Source organism: Corvus brachyrhynchos, unplaced genomic scaffold, assembly GCF_000691975.1.
Source record: "Corvus brachyrhynchos isolate BGI_N302 unplaced genomic scaffold, ASM69197v1 scaffold80, whole genome shotgun sequence".
Classification (NCBI taxonomy): domain Eukaryota; kingdom Metazoa; phylum Chordata; class Aves; order Passeriformes; family Corvidae; genus Corvus; species Corvus brachyrhynchos.
In genome coordinates, this window is record NW_008236769.1 from 10697085 (window position 1) to 10716760 (window position 19676).

At 36.2% G+C, this 19676-nt stretch overlaps 1 protein-coding gene across 7 annotated transcripts in view; it reads right to left on the bottom strand.

Annotated features, from left to right (window-relative positions):
- The window catches only part of RGS12 (regulator of G-protein signaling 12), an 85282-nt gene that overhangs the window by 6089 nt on the left and 59517 nt on the right, over positions 1–19676 (bottom strand). For 4 of the 7 annotated variants that reach the window (XM_017727703.1, XM_017727710.1, XM_017727709.1 and 1 more), the window contains 7 exons: positions 19596–19669; positions 17266–17392; positions 16230–16326; positions 14669–14730; positions 13996–14149; positions 10902–11365; positions 10757–10871 (listed from right to left, as the gene is read on the bottom strand). In XM_017727703.1, the coding sequence (XP_017583192.1) occupies positions 10757–10871; positions 10902–11365; positions 13996–14149; positions 14669–14730; positions 16230–16326; positions 17266–17392; positions 19596–19669 (1093 nt within the window). Of the gene's footprint in view, positions 1–10756; positions 10872–10901; positions 11366–11719; positions 12879–13995; positions 14150–14668; positions 14731–16229; positions 16327–17265; positions 17393–19595; positions 19670–19676 lie in introns of those variants that run through there. The other 3 variants (XM_017727705.1, XM_017727706.1, XM_017727707.1) reach the window with 3 other exon arrangements.

Sequence of the window (19676 nt, forward strand, 5' to 3'; positions counted from 1 at the left end):
CCCGGGCTCAGCAGGGGGGCAGGACCCCCTCCCTCGACCGGCTGTCACTGCTCCTCCTAACGCACCCCAGGACTCCGCTGGCCCTCTTGGCCACAAGGACACACTGCTGGCTCATGGACAGCTTGTGTCCACCAGGACCTCCAGGTCCTTATCTGCAGAGCTGCTTTCCAGCAGGTCAGCCCCAGCCTGTGCTGGTCCATGGGCTTGTTCGTCCCCAGGTTCAGGACCCTGCATTTGCCCTTGTTGAATTTCAGATGGTTCTTTTCTGCCCATCTCTCCAGCCTGTTGAGGTCCCTCTGAAGGGCTGCACAACCCTCTGAGGTTTGAGTGCTTTAAACACTCAAGAAATACCCGAGTGACCATGGGCACTTCTGAAATCACAATTGCCAGGATTCAGGCCTATTCTCTAGACTACACACGTGTCACTATCCCAAGACAACTGTAGTTTAAACCCTTGAGTTCCCAAAAGCCAGTTTTGTGTTAGGTGTGACCCTGCAAACTACAAGGAGCTTCTTGAAGCTGGCTTGCCTGTGTCAACAGCAGCAAGAAGGGAAGGATGAAGGAGCTGACTTCAGGATTCGCACCACAGTTAACAACACGGGCTCTCTAGTTGAGGTTCTCCCCATAATGATATAAAGAGGGGCAACATTTTCAGAGACAGAGAACTGCTTTTAATCAAACTGAGAGCCAAGGGAAAAAAAGATAAACTTTCAAGGCACAAAAGCAGACCTGAGTAGGGGCTTCCATTTCACATATAATACCTTATTTCCATATATCTTCTTATCCATCTTTTAAAAAATACCATCTTATCCGATATGTTTTACCCAAAACATTCTCAAATGTTGTGCCACAGTACATGCAAGTGCCTGACCAGCATGTTTAGCCACACAAATCCCATGAGACTGGTGTGGTTAAATCCCACAGCTGTCTTTCAAATCTTTTATTTGTGTTTGTTCCACATAGTGAGTGGTACATTTTTATGCAAGGGAAAGAAATTTCCATGTATAATCATCGGAATCAAGAACTTTTTGATATGGAGAATGGGGGAAATGCAAATGAAAAAGACAAAAAAAGCACTTTCAATCAAATCACTGCAGGGTCTTCTTGAGGCTTAAAGCTTTCTATTTAAGAAAAATAAGTTAAAATCCTAAGTAGTGCAATGTTTGGTGTTTCAGCTACAGCGCAGCCCCACATGAGTAATGTGGATATTTCGCATCAGTAATGCTTGCCGTTTTTTCAGTGGAATTAGATCAAACTCCAAACAAATCAGCTGACAAGAGAGAGACAGAAAGCTTTCTCAGCCCTGTTAGCCCAGCATGACTCCAGCCTACTAAATTGCAGCTCACATTTAATGGTACTAAATTACACTTTGTGTTTAAATCTCCCTGCTGAAGCTGAACATTGGCTTAATTTTAACTGCTGCTGGCATGGCTGTGCTGCAAAATGCTGCTCCTCTGTTCTGGAACGTTTACCTTAACATGAGTGTACTGAATTGTTCTCTTGATCTCTTTAATCTACTATTCTATGCCCTTTGAAGATCTGTGATTCTCCTTTCAAGTTGCTTTAAAAGAGCTACAAGTTGCTAAAATGCCTACTAATGACAAATTACCACAAATACATGGCATTGACAGAGCATGAGTCATCCAGCTGTCCTAGCATTGAGAATACCTCCTCCTATTAAATGTCATGTAAAGGAACAACTTTGATTGGGGTGGAAGGTCTCATATACGTTGACCTGAACTAGCTTGAAACACTTTCCACAGTCTAAACACACAGCCTGCATTAACAGGGTACAAGAGATTAAAGAGCTGGAAACTCCTGCCGAGGAAGGTGCAAGTACTGCTCTCTTTATTTGGATGCTAAGCCCTTCTAGAGCTAAATATAAGAAATGCCATTAAGTCTTGGAATTATGGTGTCACTGAGTCAAAACACAAAGCAACTGCGCGTGCAAGTTGTCTTATAGGAACACAGCAAAAATAAGGTCAATGTTTGCTCTCAGGCTTCACAAGACATAAGCTCGTCTGTGAACAAGAACACATCTACATTATAGACGTGTTTTTCTATTAATGTCCTTTTCAGAAGCAATCTCTCTGTAGCATCAAATAAATTACTACTAGAGGCAGGGCAGTAATAGAGAACATCTTGTCTAAAATACCAGTTCAAAAGAATATAGAATTACTAAGGGATGATACTGTGAAGATGGTTTCACTTTTCCTGTCAGGGCAGAAAAGATCTTGGCTCATCTTCACCAAACAGGAAGATGATTTCAAGAGTAGCATTACACAGAAAAAAAATATTTTAATGTAATTTTTTTCCTCTTTTTTTTAAGAAAAAGCTTTTATGAAGCAAGCTGTTCAGCAAAAATACAGGCGAGATTCACCAAAACAGCTTGTGTATAAATGTATCCCACAAGTTTTTAAGTAGACTCAAGATCTGGATGTATTCAGTGGAGCTTTATAATGAGGTTTCAATGAAGTTTGTAACACTTTTGCACTGGTCTCCTTCTCATATTTTCTTTCTGAGTAACAACTACCTGAACACACTTAGCTGTGCAGAGCACCGTCTAAGGTGCAGAGGGCCTTCACAAGTAAAATTTCTCTTCATATATTCTCGTACTGAAGTGATGAAAACCTCCGTGGACAGCTCTGCAGATTGCTTTGTCTTGTATAAAACACATCAGGAATGTTATCACATTTTCCCAAATCTAATCTGTCAAATGTCCTATCTAACTTCAGCAGGGAAAGGAAACTACTGCTTAGGGGAGTAGTCACACAGGTGAATTTCCAGGCTGGAATACCACAATCACACCTTTTGGAAATCTCCTCCTCCCTTGCTAAGCATTCTGCACAGCTCTCAGAGAATTTTCTTGTGCATCTGATCCTGTTAATATGCTCCAGCTGGCTTAGAGATGGGAAGATGCAGGTCATCTTTTGTCCTCAAACCAGAGATCTGCTGTGTTACAGACTCACAGCCAAATGACTGCTTAGAAGGCTAACTGCCCCCATTTGCATTTTTCCAAAGGTGACTACAATCAGGCACTGTTTTGGCTGATCTCCTGATTTCTGTTACCAGTATTTCTCTTTTTCTGATATTTGGATTTTGTGTATTATTCTCAAGCATTCTAAATTTAACATTATCATTATGGAGAACTATCTTTATAGAGGAAGACAAAGGGAAATCTTCTGTATAAAAATATTCCTCAAACTTTAAGATCTAAGCAAGAGATCACAAGATATTGTCTTCCAGGTAGTTTAGGAATGAGGGAGTATTTGGCCAAATTCCAGACAAAGTCGAGGTCACAAAAAACCTGGAAATTTCAGGAGCAGCATTAACTGCCAAATGCAGGTGATAGGATCATATAACCCTAAGTTTAGTGCAGATGCCTGGGGATTTAAAGGTCCACTCACAGCACCTCGCAATTATATTGTTTCTATACCATAACTGATAAATTCATTTCTTTTCACTGTGCCAAATTTAAGTTATGATTTTTTAATAAAACCTCTTCCATGTAAATTGAGTGTTTCACTTACCATTCTAACTTTGCTAAAATCATACTGTTCTTGTCAAAATCATTTACTATCTAGATGGCTTTCAGTTCTAGTGAAAGATAAGAATATCCTGATGATTTTCATACCATTGATGCCAGGCATTTGACTTCTAATGTCAGAGAGGATTAGATCTCAGTTAAAGGGAATGAGCTCCAGATTAATGATTTTGTACTGACTTAGAGCAGATAAGAATCTGTTTGAAGTATATCATAATACTTAGAATATAGCTCTTGTGAAAAGAAGCCAGTGAAGTTTTCAGGAGCAATTCCAGGAACTGGTGATTTACAGACGTATACCACCCCCACCTGTAATCAGTCATTTCCAGTCTCCAAAGCAGCAAGGCTCTGGAGTGTGCTGTAACAGGGAAGTCTGGGCAGACACAGCCTCTGACCCCATGGAGCCTGTCCCACAGTAGTACCACACAGCCTGAGAGAGCATTTTCTTACATGAGACTGAGAAAAGGAGCTCTGTGATGGTCACTCCTGTAGTGGGTGTTCATTTCAGGGTCCTGGAAATAAATCAGTATGAGTAACTTCATAACGTGGATGTAATCTGGCAGTTTCACTCTGGGAAAGACACTTATCCCTTCCTCTCCTAAACTGTTAGGAAATGCTACTTCTACATTTTAGCCCTCCCACACATGGATTCTTTTAAGTGGTGGATGAATGACTTCCACACTGGCTGACATACTGTTACTACTGCAAGATTTTTTTTTTTTTAAAGTTATTTATGCTTCTGCAGGGGAAAAGATACTTTAAATTTAAAGCTTTAGAATTCCACAGGTCAAATTTTCTTCGGCAGTTTCCTTCTTTTTATCTCTTAATTGACACAGCACTGAGGAGAAAGCAGCTTTAATAAAAGATGCCTACCTACAGTTTATGCTAAATCTTTTCAAAGGAAATTTGACTTTTATGCTGAATTTCAGTTGCATGATGAAACAGCAACTGCAGCATATGCTCAGTGCCTTGAAATCTGACTCAGTAAAATGAAGGCATCGAGCTAGAAAATGGGTTATTCTGCAAAGCAGCAACGTTCTACATTACCTTTTTATTTACTTTTGTCTTGGAAATTTTGGGAATACATTTGCAGCATCAAATTTAGAAAGGGCAGATGGAAATCTTTTCATTGCACTTATCTCCAAAGCATTCACAGGAAGAACAAAGCACCAAGCATTATTCAGAAAGACAAATTTGGACTATCACATGGAAGAGGGAGCTGGTATGGCCACTGCTGCTCACCAGTGGCATATAGATGCAAAAGAGGGAACACTGCAACCTGTGTTTGCTGAGGGCAGGGACCTTTCATGCACACAGCTACAACAGCAGCTGAAGGGAACTACATACGTTATTTAAAGGCCAGGAACAGTCCAAGAATAAATTAAATGAAAAGTTCTGAATTTTGATCCAGGCAGACATGCATGCCCTCAATAACACAGTCCAATTTGCTCAAACTTTCTGTTTCTCCACTGCTAAAACTGAAACAATTTTTGACTACTTTCCAAGCAGCAGACATGATAAAATGCCTCTGCAGCAGCCTACACATATTCAGCCCTCAGTGTGATCTTCCAGCATTTATTGTTAACCTTCGTTTTGGTTTTCCACCTCTGGTCGGTAACAGCAGGTTTAATAATTGCAGAGAGTCCTGTGTTGGGGAATAGTGGATTGAATTACTTGAATCCATTTTCATTTAATCTGCCATTCTTTATGGTATTTTTCAACTATGAAAGTCTAAAATGTGGTTTCGCAGGGCTACTGGTTACATTTCAACCAATAATTCAATGAAGTTCATTTCATCATCCAAATGCTGCCATGGGCTTGCATAGATCTGGGTTTAGCCCATGTGCATTTGGTTCAAAGGGCAGCTGTCATTTTTCTAACATTTCATCCAGTCAGTGATAAAATTTGCAGTTCTTTCGAAAATGTTTATCTTGTTGCTTGTTCGAAAAAACTTTACACTTCAAATAATCATCCCCCAAGGTGTTCCTTCCTTCCCATTTGTCTACTCTAAAACTATCCTCCTTTGTTTGTTGTTGATCACAGGCATATACTACATGTAATCCTCACATTTAATCATGCTCTGAGTAAAAGAGGATTAACAGATCCCAGCCTTAGTATTTCTGGATCGTCATGAGTACTTATTTATATTGATCCAGAATCCAATTATCTTCTATAAATTTACACAGAACCAGTAAGGATGTAAGATACTGCAAGAAAACATTCTTTGTTAAAAATAGTAATTTACATTATTTTTACATCTTTTAAGTCATAATCACTTCCTTTTCTTAAATTTTTATTTATGTTTTCATTCATGTGGTTATCTTGATTTACACAGGGAATGCCACTGGACTGTCTCTAAAAGATGCTACATGAATTAAGAGATTATATAAAATATTAGTTACATAAATTATATAATTTATTACAAAAACAAAGGTTTATTTTCAAATTTTGAAGATGGACATGTGATTGCTCCTAATCTCCTTAACTATCACAAACTTTTTTGCACTTGGACTTCATTACCATTAGAATTGAAAAGTTTAGTAGCCAAAAAAGTGAAAGTCACAGAAAACCCACTGTTGTTATCTGATCTCTATTCCTCAGCTCTAGGGCACTGCGTCCTCTCTGGGAATGATAATAAAGAGCAGTTGGAGAATTTTTTTTTTTTTGTCTTTGGGAACAATAGCCAGTCCCAGGCTCCAAGAGATTACCCTGCATTTTATTTCTGTGTAATTAATCTTTCACAACAAAAACATCCTAGCACTGGTACTAACTATTCTATTTCTGAAAAAAATCTTTTCAACAAGAAATGAAGCAAGTTTCTTTTGAGGGTACAGTTGTATACCTATTTCAGAAACAAAGCAGTTTCTTCCCAAAAAACAGTTATATAACTTTAGACTCTCTAAATTCATTCTTTAACTTCCACAGACATTTTACTAAAGTATAATTCCAGAGAGTTAACCATGCTTTTATTTTCCCTAGCTGGCTCTCTATCTTAACTAATGACATTATATTCTTATTTAAGGGGAGTTTTGAATAAACTCTTCTTTAGATTGCATTGCTGGATCCTTAAGAAAAAAAAAAAAGGACCTACTAAAAAAAAAAAAAAAACAAACCTTCATACTTGGTAAAGAATTAATTCCATTGACTGTAATTGTAGTGTCATTTTAAGAACAGTTCTTATCCTAGCTGAAAAAAATGCCCCAAAAACAATAGGGAATTTTTTAAGAGAAGGAAGAACAATTTGACGGACTCAAATCTACAGTCTGTGCACTTCAATCTGGATTGCTGCAAATTGTCCTACCTCAGGATGAAACGGTATTCCATGAAAAAGCCCAACTGCTATCATGACTAAATGCCCACCTACTTTGTAGTAGAGTTAACAACCATCATGATCAACTCAGACTAGTGGAATATTGCAGAATGAACAATCCAGTGCAAAGCCTGTGGCTTAACACTCACAGCTCTTGAGGAGACTAAAGGTCTGGAAGGCTGCTTTTCCCCATGACAGATATTTTGCACGTGGGTAATGCACGTGCCCAACCCCTTGGGAAAAACTGGACAACATTCAAAGTACCCAGACCATATCAGCCAATTTAAAAAAAAGAAAATAAAAAAAAGCGCCAAAGAGATTAAATCGGCATTTTAACACTTTCAAAAATGAATGCATCACTTCAAGCCCATCACACCACACAATAATTATTCCTTCCACAGATGGGACCACCATTATATGCAGAGACATGAAAGAATGTCTTCAGATTCCAGAAACCTCTGATTTTTAAAGTGGGAAATTTGCCAGAACTAGCAGGCTTATTCAAAATAAAGACATTTTCTCTTGATGAGTAACGCAACTAGAATCAGTAATGATTCCTGTGTTGCTAACTGATTTGCTATTTACTTCACAGCTAAGTATTAATACAGCATAAAAACATTTCATTTATTTCAGAAAGTTAAGAACTGTGTTTGCAAATTTGTTCTCAGAAGCTCAGAGTGATGCAAGCCTTATTTTGCTGCCTTCCATTGTTCACATTTTGCTTTCTAGATCGTCAAGTGAAAAAACCCTCAAGCATTACCCATGACAGGGATGGACACTGGCCTGGCTTTGCTACACCAGCAACTGCCCCTTGCAGAACATGAGGGACCCCTTCATTCCTTCCAGTCCTTTTCCCAGCATTTATAAACCCATCGCGAGCAGGGTGAGCACACATGTTATTTGTCTCTGTGCCAATTTGGAACCAAGATTACAGACCTCTTCAAATTATGTGGTCATTATTTTTCTTTACATCCCAACATTTTAATTGAATAAACCAATCAGAAATGCAATTTCCATTGATAGGAGATTATGAATGAAGAACCATTAAAGCACTTAAAAAAGCAACCATTATTAATGATTTAGTCCTTTGAGATTTGATTCTTGACTGGAGAGAGTTTCCAGAAGTCTTTATTAGAATTATGTACATCATTGAACAGCCTTTCCATGCAAACTCCAATCATGAAAATAGAAAAGTTTTGCTTCAGCCCACACTTTTTCCATAAAATCACCGTTGTTTTATAGAATACAGTTCCCATTAAATAGTAGTGTGTTGTGAGAGGAGTGTAGAATGCAGTTATTCTATGCAGTAAGATTGTAGCAAAAAAGAAAGGTGTTTTATATTTGTTTTTAAATTTTTGTTATTCCTAAAAAAAAAAAAAAAAAATCTGGTTTGTCAAAAAGCTAAATAAATTTAGATTTTAATTTTGCAAAATTAGTTTGATTACTTACTCTCATGGGTGACTATGACAGAATAATAAGACACAATCACCAGTGAAAGTAGGGAACACTAGTTGGAATACATGTTAATTAAAACACATTTAAAAAATATTAAATTCAATATGAAGGGTATTAGCTATTTGTTAGGAAAAAGTCTGAATAATTTTAGAAGGGGAACTGCTACAGGACTTTCAACTGCTTTATTTTCTTTCATGGAGGCCCACGAATATGTGGGAACACAGTGACTTTTGGAAAAACTGGATTTTCATCCCCCAGAACACAATGAGACCTAGTTAACAGCACTACAGGCCTCTCTGCAGGTTTTTTTTTTGTTGTTTTTTTTTAATTAGGCTTCACAGTGCTGTTATGTAGGACCCATCTCAAAGAGTGAAAAGAGTAGTGTGGTCTCCAGCACCCATCCAACCCCTCATTTCTTACCCAAGACCACCACATAAAGAGGTGGTTACTTTGGTTACTCCACATCAAATGAGCTGAGATTACCAGCTCACTTCTTAAGGCCCAGGGAAGAGTTGCTTTAGTTTAAAATAAGAAGGAAAGTAATGAATACAAAGTTTAGCCCAAGAACCCAAAGACAGAAGAAGTTCTCCTTTCAGGAGTTCCTGTTGTGACTAATTCAAAAGAAATCTCCTGTCTTATCTATCTGCCTTCTGGAGCACATGCCAATGCTATGGATTTTACATGTGACCCGTCAGCATCTCAAGACAGCGTTTGCCCTTTGATGTCTAAATTAATAACAAATCTAACGTTTGTCAGCTTTGTCTCATGGTAATTGCTAGTTCATATCTATTAATCTGTTTGTTATAAGAAGATAATTTCTTAACTTGGGACTGAAAGAATTTTTAAAACAATGAAGAAAATGAAAGCTTAAAACCAGTTTGCGTAACTAGAGCTAGAATTTATTACTCCTGAGAGAACAAAGATACAAAATACATGTGAAAACTACACAAAGATTTCTACAAAGTAAAAAGTAGAAAGTGGGAAAAGGGAAAGCTACAGCTCAGGGTTACAAAGAAACTTATGGCATGCATTAAAATATTGTAAATTCATGAAGTTTTTTTTAAGTGCAAATGGTTTTTTAACAGTTCTCACTGAAAAATATGCAAATTGATACCTATGTTGTACACTTGTCATATTATCAGAAAGACACCAACACAAATCTATGCATATATACATCAATATGTCTGAAGTACATTATGTGGTTCTGTTATTCATAGGCACTGGTTACAAGTCCATCCAATACTCAGTTTCAGAAATTAAGTGGTAGCGCTTATAGAACATTTCTCAGATACTACTAATAAAGGAATTGGCTTTTAAAATACCAAGAGGATGGAATAATTTGCATTGCCATTTATAAGCATCCAACAACCAAAGAAGTATTTACAAATCATCAGCCATACAGATAAAGAACAGTATCAAATACTCTGTGTAAAAAGATAAATAATTAAAATGTATATTCCCACATCACAAAGAAATGTGATCATACAAATATGGCACTATGTTTGTGAAACATCAAAAATAAATGTAGCACATAGATACCTCTTCTTATATTTTACATTAAAATGCACAGTACAATGACTGTAAAATGTCAATGTCACGACACCCATTGTCTCCAAATTCTTGTTTCTGGTAATAGCAATTATTATTAGAGTCCATGTTTATAAAGAAATTCCATACTTCAGCCTTGGACTAATATTGCTCTGTGATATTGCTAGACCATGAAACTTACATCCTAAAAAAGTTACATATTTTCTTTAAAATTATCTAATAGAAAGCTACTTGATACGTGAATATTCTGGGAGAAAGTGTGATAGATGCAATCTACTCTGTGTAGCAAAGTATTGGTTAAAAAAAATAACATTTTTATTTCTAGTCACAAATACCTAATTTATTAGTGAAATATATTTTAAGTTGAGGCTTATCCATTTAAAATTTTAATCATAAACAATACTGCAATTTTCACCACATAATTAGGATTTTTGTTAAAGTACTTAGACTTCCAAACACTAATCATGTATCTCATTATGAGAAATGGATCGGAGAATCTGGAACACAACAGTGCTATGGAGCTCAAAATGCTGATACCCTGTTTTGTACTCTGAGGGTGAATGAGATAATTATAGCACGTGCATGTATTTCAAAGATTTGCCTGCATGTGGCCATTTTTGGCTACACGCTAAATCCAAACAAAAGTACACTGTTAAAGGCAACCAGAAATATTACAGTTAGAATAGACTAAGGCAATTAAAATCTTTTTTCCTGCTTTTTTTTTGGTAAAAAAAAAAAAAAAAAAATTAAGGTGCAGAGAGAATTTTCTTTGTGGTTTTAATGGGTGCCAAATACTGATTAACAGTGCTAAGGAAAAGTAGTTTTACACAAAAGGAAACACTATTAAAATCTAGAAATACCTGAATTGGATCTTTGAAATCCAGATTTTTCCTGATTACCTGCAAAAGGAGTTGGGGGTGGATAGTTGGCTTCCGTGAGTTTACTGATGTCTGACGGTGGCGTCGGCGGGGGTGGTGGTAGCAAAGTGCTGTTAGGGCTACTAATATCTCCTTCGGTGTTTTTGGGTCTACAAATATCTCCTCCAGCCACAAGAGTCAAGTCTGCCACATTCTCATCATCTACCATCTGAATGCCTTCGGCTTGTAACTCTCTCGACTGCCTTTTCCATACCGTGGCACTGTTCTCTGGCGCGTGCGGAACTGGAGACAACGGAGGGCTAAAAGGAACGCTGAAAGTCTTCTGACTGTGGAGTGCTGCCAAAGCAGATTTATGTTTATTTTCTGAGTAACCCATTTTCTTTACTGAATTTTCATTAAAGTTTTGCACGGACTCCTGTTTTCCACTGGGTGATGTACATCCATCATTGCCATCACTTTTTGAAACTCGCTTGCTGAGGCCTTTAGGACCTGCAGGAGTAGATGAGGATGGTTCTGGTCCAGTGGGTGGTAAACGAAGAAAGTCAGGAAGAATAAGGTCTTCTTTCCTTAGCAGTCCACGTTGGTCATCTGCTCTGTTACTTTGAGCTTTGGATATGAGTTCAAAAAATTCTATTGGGGAAAAACCCAAAATTGACAAGTTTTTGTCAGAAAGTGCAATGCCATTAAAACGTACATTTTCAGCACATTTATTTTCCATGAAGATCTTCAATTCTTTCAATGCTGCCTTGAAATAAGATCCCATGTTAATTAGGAACTTTTTCAATTGCAGCAATGTTCACTAGCATCACTATAATTAAGACCATCAGCATTGCTATTGTAAGAGTTTTGCAGTTTAGAACAGCTGCAATTCACTGAGCCTTGAACACATCTTCTATTCTACGCAGTTAATAAATCTGTACACATACACAGGATTTTTTAATTCTTTATACAAAACAAGGCTCTAGTCTTACAGACAATGGGTGCACGTTTTTATATTCTGGATGGGTCTTACCCATCTTAACTCAAAAATAGCATGCCATTTGAACATTCAAAGATTCAGAATGTTGCAAACTTCCTCGTTATATTGAGTTTCTCTCAGTGTAATTATATTTTATCACAGTTTAAATTCAATTCATGGTGTAGTTTTAAACCAGGATGTTATCATCACAGGGTATGATCAGATGATTTAAGTAACCCCATTTTACTTGGAGCTGCAATGAATCAGTAGCTTACAGGTAGTCAGTAACCATCCAAGGAGCCACTACCAAAAGCGATAGGGCAGCTTTTTAAAGAGGTTTTAACACAATTAGAAGCGATTTTCTGATCATGTTCTTAATGATATCCAATGGTTTAATATGTTTCTGTATATAAATAATACTCATAATAGATCAACACTGTTCTAGAAAGTTTCAAAACTTGGCAACAAGAAACTTATCAATTGTAAGCTAAGAATTATACCACTCCTCAAAAAAGAAGCATTGCAACAATAAACAAACTCTTTGGTACAAAACATAGACATATAAAAATATGTAATTCTTAATATAGGGTCTCTGCATGTCCTAATTTTTCAAGAGGAAAGCACTTTAACTACAGAATATTAAAAGATGCTTTAAAAGGCCATCTCCAACAGATTAATTAAAAATCAACAGTTCCAACCCAGCTTATAAATACTGTTTGAAGCAAAAGCCATTAAGAAATAAAGCAACAGAATGTTAGTATCAGTTTTAACTTAGCATAATATGAAGTCATACACTTGCACTTGTATGACCTTATTCCTAAATCCTCTACTCATACTTGGCAGGCTTTGCAATGTATTTGTAAAAATGACTTTTTAACATGCTTTTTCAAATGCCATAAAATCTGAACGTAGCCAAGATGGAAGCTTCAAAATGCTTCTTATTGCCAAAGTTTTGCAAAATGGCAGTAGGCATATTAAAACATGCAACATTTCTAAGATGTGTCATACAAAAATGTCTCTGAAATTTCAAAGTTCATAGAACAGTTGTATGTTTCTGCATTAAAAAACAGTCTACAACATTTGGTATGCACTTTCCAAACTTTGACAAATTTCACAAAACTCAAAATAAAATGTGAAAGCCTCGAATTCTGAAGTTTTCAAATTATGTTAATGTTTTACTCAGTCCTAGGAAAAAAAATGAAAGTATTAAAATGTGGAAAAACAAGTTAACAAAAGAGTAAGTAACAGAAAATAATTTAAAATGCACTAATATTTTGTAGTAAAACTTACATTAAAAAACATCTATTTTAAGCAGTAGAAGTTTTAGTCATAGCATTTTTTTTTTTTCAGTTCTAGTCAGTGGACATTTATTCACAGATGAACATTCAGAGGAAAACATTCATTTGCTGCATAAATGTGCATAACCAGGTTTTGGATATGCATATGGGGTGATTTCAGCAGTAAATTTTAATCTGTGGGTCAAGTATGTCCTTTGATTTTTGTTTTTCTACATAGGAAAATAAGGAGGAACGTGTAGGGCTGACAGACAGGTAATCACTTCAGTTCATGTCCTAGGGCAGAGGGTGTTACACCAAGACTTCTAGTGCTACATCATTTTTATTTCTCTTTCTCCCATGGACATCTTTCTATAAGAAAGCAAATTCTCTTATGAGATTTTTTCTGATGATATCACCAGAACTATTAATATGTAACAAAGGTAAAAATAGGACTCAGAAAACGCAAGATTACCAATGGCCTCTTTGCTTATTTCTACTTCTAAACACCTTTTCAGTGCATTTGCTGAATGCAAGTTTTCCTGTTGCCCATCACGACTCCTCCGCAGTCAGACTGCACTGCCCTGGCTGTTACAGAGTTCAGCAGAAAACTTACAAAAATTCTTACCTGAGTACATTAGGGTCTACACTACTGTGCAATGCCTGTCAGTGAGTCAAACACTTACATAAAGGTGAACAGAAAGCCAGGATTCTACACAGCTCACAAAGAGTATCCAATGGGATGTTCAGCTGCAGTTGAATAACTAATTCCTTTTTATTTTACAGGAATTAGGTACCCCTCACTTTTGAAAATCCCATTGGGCACCTACATCTGTGTTTAGAGTATTCTTAAAATTTTACCTTCAACTTAAGAAAACTTGACAATTCAAACACACCAAACAAAAATGTAATGGTCACGACTATGATTTTCACAACACAGTATTAAACACATGGTACTTTATCCTACACAGACACAAAATTTTTCTAAGACTACTTATGTTAATATGTAAGCTATAAAGTTCACATACCCTCTGCTTCATCCAAATTTATTTTCTGACATTTTTTTTTCCCAATCTTTGCAATAGAGTCTTCTCTCTTTGACAGCCGGACTTCCCTAGCATTTTTTCCATTTTCGCCTTTCATTTTGATAGAATTAGACTTTCCTAGAGTTCTTCCCTCTCCCTGCATTAGAAGGAAAGTTAAGGTACTACTTACATTCAGGTTCTATCATTGTATACATAAAATGGCCTAAGGGAATGAGAAAGTTATTTTGGAAACACATTTCTCTAACACCACAAAAAACGCTTTAGTTTAGTCTTGATTATGGCAAAGAACATTTGCCACAGCAGTTCCCAAAAAAGGTAGAAATAAATATAATATTCTTTACTCTGAAGAATTCACATAACACAGGGCTTTTGAACTACAGAGTAATTCAATCATTTTCAAACATAGATAAGCCAATGAGACACAAGACAACAAACACCACACAGTGAAAGAGTTAACTGATTCATCATGAAGACAAAGTTCTTCACAAATAAATGCTGTTGACAGTGGAAAAATATCGGACGAGTTACAGCTATCATCAATCTAGTTACATAGTCTGGCCGATTCAAAATCATGTGTGAATGCAGCCTTTAGTCTAGAATTCTAGAAGGAAACAGAAGATGATCTAATGGAGAAAAATCGTTGCAGAAGACTTACAGTAGATCCTTGACTTCTCGAAGTAGTTGCAGTCTGTTTTACTAATACGCCTCTTTGTTTCTCTGTAAACATTGAACATAAACATACCTTCTGTAACTACCGATTTATAACTCCCCAAAGAAGCAACATTTAAGTGACAATGACAGACACAACAGATTTTTGCTCTAAAATTGCTCTAATATGTACTCAGAAAATAAAGAGTGAGCACAGTTGGTATCTCTGATACTTTTCAGTAAAAACCTACCAGAATCACCCTCCCATCTTCACATTTTCCTCATACTAACATTACTTTTAAAGTTTAAAGATGCTGAAGTTTCACTTACACACTAAATTTTCAGTTGCTTTCGATCAAATAATTGTAAAATCTGAGCTAGTAATTCAGTTCGCAATTCTCAAAATTAGAATTTAAAAAAGAAAATCAGCAGAAAAGACCATTGAAAGGCCATGTTGAGTCTTTTCCAAGCTGTTTCGTGCACCAATTGTTTTGTAGACACTGTCATATCCTCCTTGCCATCTTCTAGCTAAGCAAATGGCTCAATCAAAATAAATCTGCCTACAGCAAATGTACCAACACAGAATCATAGCCCTCTTTCACTGGTACATTGCCACAGAACCAATCCACTGCCAGAATGATCCTCTATGACTTAGGCTTTTACAGTTGCTGGCAGCACACTGGATTCAGGCAATTTAGACTTTACTTGTAATTCTTAAACAAATTATCTGTGAGAGTGTTTAGATGGAAAACTTGTTTCAAAATAACAGTTGCTTCTGTTGACTAGAAAAACGACAAATCTGATTCTCCTCAATAAATACCTCCGTCTTTATAATGCCAGTTCTCCCTCAAAGAGGACCTCTGCTCTAAGTCTGCTTAATTTAACCATATCTAATGCAGTTTTTAAAATTAAGTGAGACCTAAAAAGGTCTCCTAATGAAACCAAACCTTTACTCTCAAGGCTGCTTACATTAATCTAGAGTGTTAATTATGCCAAGAGATTGTCAACTGTTTAGTTGATAAATTTTTATTTTTCCAATTATGTTGCCCAAGGTAATCACAAATTTTATCCTTTTTGGCATTATTTCCAGAAATCACCACTTAAAACTGGAGAAGCAGGCTCTGCTACTTTCTCATGCTAAAGAAGGAGATTATCATAGCAGTATGTATAGCTGCTGCACAAACTGCATCTGTTTTTCTTACACAGAATGTTCCTTACTGAATAACTGCCAAATGCACAGAAGATATTTGGCTCTTTATTCTCATTACTGGGCACTATGTTCTTAAGTCTGTGTGTGGATCTATGGCTGAATGCAAGCAAAAAATTCAAATATTACTACTGCAAAATTTCTTACAGCAACAGTAGAAGTACTTGCTATCACAGATTAAGTTAATCTTTGATCTTCAGAAACTGCACTCCTTTTTAGTTAAAAAGAATATATGCCACACGTGATGTATCTAAATTTAATCACATTTGCCTCACCTTCACATCAACAGGAAAAACTAACCAGAGTCAGGGTTTATAAATCTGACTTGGAACCATAAACAAAAGCTTTTATACTAACTTACCTCTAGCTTTTGATGGTTCTTTTGCATCTAGAACAACCCGTTGACCATCCAGATTAGATATAGGGACACCAAGATCAAGTGGTTCCTGCTCACCACTCTAAAGTCGGATCATAGTTTGTATGCAATAGAGAAAAAGCTGTTTTTAGAACAAATTTATGCAGCCTGACATTTTTGAAACAAAACAAGCAAAGCGTTTTTTATGCTTCAGAGTAGCTTCAATATAGTCTTCTACCATTCTAAGAATGTTTACTCCATTGGTGTAAAAATACCTTGATTTCAGTGAGTGTAACCCATTTCTGTGAGGAGAATGGTATTTGGGGGAAAAAAGATACATGGAGAAAAAAAAAATCATCCAATTTGTAAGTGTGCTCAAATACTCTAGGACCATTAGTGTGTATCTTCAGAAAATCATGTTTTTCAGAGGACACGGAAGATTATTTTATATTCTAAATTGATTGTATTTTGTTAATTTTGTAATTTTATTAAATGAAGTTACCTTTATACCAACATGTTTTTCAGTTATCTTAAAAACTTGGACTAGTTCAGCTAAGACAGCATACATACTAGAAATACCACAAAATTAACTTTACATTCCTAGGTATTCCAGCATAATAGAAAAGAGAACAGGATAGCCAAGAGTTCAGTAGTAGAGAAGCTGGATCAGTCTGCTTTCACAAAAAGTTTCTGCAAGGGGATTTGCGGCAAATTTCATAATTCCCAGGATAATGGAACAAAAGCTTTAATCCAACCAACTTTCCCTGGCTAATAATGGGAGTTGAGCTCTGGAAGAAGCTAAGTTCAGGCTTGCTTGTTTAGGATGTTGGATTTATTCTGAAGCAGAATATCAAACAGATGTAGACTAAATATATGAGGTGACTACTATTAAGCATAATGGTTATGACTACAATGCATTTTATCTCAACATGTAGCTATAGATATTTTAATGCCTAATTCTCAGGAGAGGAATCATTCCAGGGACTATGATCTTCTCCAGACAGAAAATGCTGCTGCTTGAATTACATCAAAAGATACTTACTAGTCTTGCCACAAGTTCATTAAGATTTAAACCATATTTTGCAACCACAGGCCTTAAGACCTCTGTTACTGGCTTGGTGGGTTTCGCCTTCAGACCAACTGACCGATTGATTGGAACAAGGTCCAGCCTAAAACACAGTAATTGTAACATTAAGTGTGAAACATTCCAGTAAATAAAGTGTCCAAAAATATACAAAATCCAATCTACAGCAAAGTTATACCAATTCATAGTTAGTAACTAGCTGGGACTGCAGTAGCACAAATCTGTCCTAAACTGAAGCGACAAAGAATTTATTATTTTATTTTTATTTCTTTATTACTATATCTAAATTATTATTATTTATGTTTAACACAAATGAAAATTCCACTGTTTCACTTGCCAGAGCTGAGTGAAGGCATGAGCCAGTCTATTTCAGACCAATGAAAAGCATTCCACAGCACTTTCATCTTTACAGGGAGATATACTTTGACCAGTCTGGTCCAGGAGTGCTTCCAAAGTGATTCCATGCCTGACTATAGACTTGGATGCAATAAAAATATTTCTTCTCAATTCCGCAGGAGAGACTCACAACCTCTTATTCAATTACCTGAGATGGATTTGGACACGTATTTTAATTTTTACACACAGGAACAAACACAGTAGAATTGCAGATGATGCTACTTTTTTAGGGTTGGTGATGCAACATCATGGAAACTTGGTGTAAGAGAAACTTATATAGCAAAGCTGTAAAAGCAATTAACTTAGAATTTACAGGCTAATGACAGCTCTCTTCAGAGTCTATTTTGCAATTTTGCATAAATTTATTGAAACAGCAAAGAATAATAAAATAAAAAACTAAAAAAAAAAAACCCTAAACCCAAACAAATAATTCATTTGCATCTATTTCTCTGCACAGAGCTGTGGCCAGCTTTGGTTTGGTGCCTTTTTTTTTTTTTTAATGCTCTTTATCCGTGCCCTGAATCCTCCACAAGCCTCATTTGACTGCAATGGTACTTTAGTATGAAAATAAGGACAGGCTTATTACTAACAAAACAATCAGAAGAAATGTACATCAGATATTAAAATTATCAGTAATTTTGTCAGTCTCAATTAAATATAAAACTCATGTTTTCTATAAAAAAAATTACTTATGTACAAGATGTTTAGTCATGTTGACTTTTCCCTTCCACAAGAAGCCAGAATAACTGAAACTTTGTCTTTCATATTTTCTTTGAATTCAACAGTTACTAAATTGAAATGATCCATTTAAATCATTAGCTGGTAATTGATACAGAAGTGGCAAACATTGAGGTAACTAAGTATAGCCACATAGTATTTCTCCTTTGTCTGAAAGTGGTCCAAATATTTGACTATATTTGCTTACATAGCATCTACCCAGAGAAGGGAATAATGTAGAATATTTCTACATTTTAATTAACACACAAATAACATATGGTACTGCCTACTTAAAGTTCCTTTTTAACTTGGAAACTCAGCAAGCTCACACCTAATAAAAGACTGCTCAATCTCAATTTCAAAACTGAATATGTTATGCAGTATTTATTAACCTGAAGTACCTTTAAATAGAAACTAGCCCTGCTTCCTAAGGAAAAGTAATATAGAGCCAAAATGAGGAATGCCTGACAAAATAAACTTTATTCACTTCAAAAGTGCAGGTCAGTAATGTAATATATTTTACTTCATTACTTTTTCCTGAAATAATTATTTCAGAAGTTTTCATAGCATTAGTTTGGATTCATTTTGGAAAAAAATACAAACATTATTTTGAAAAAAATTATGCTATCAAATATGTTACATAAAACTAAATATATCGTGTACTGCATTATATTATACCCATACTAATACTTTAACATTGACTTGTTTAAGACTCAGGGTTCATCAGATGAACTTTATTTATACAATTAGTCTTACTGTAATTTTCCAGGTAGGCATATAATTACAGATATAACTGAATGGGAACATGTCATCAATAAATATATCCACTTAACTTTAAGACTAGGAGACTCACAGTTCAATTTCCATCCCATTCTTGTGCTACTCCAACCTACTCTTCCTGATGTGGAAGGTCCCTCTGGACCCACAGATCTGTCCAGTGCTTTCACAGCTGCCTCAGCTTGAGCTGTTTGACACCATAGTAATATTTAAATGTCCCTAAACCGGAACACTGGCATCAAGATCCCACTTGTATCCTAAGAGCAATCCAGAAATCCCCCTCCTGCAGCTCCACAGCCTCCACAGGTAACTGGCAACATCCTTTACTGCATTTACGAAAAGTAAAATAGAAAATGGAGTGAAAAATGCCAGAGGAAGATGCTATTTTTGACTCTTACCGAAATAAAGTGCGTTTTTCTAAGCGCAGGTCCCGAGACTCCAGGATACTACTGTCTTGGTGCAATACCAGAGGCTACAGA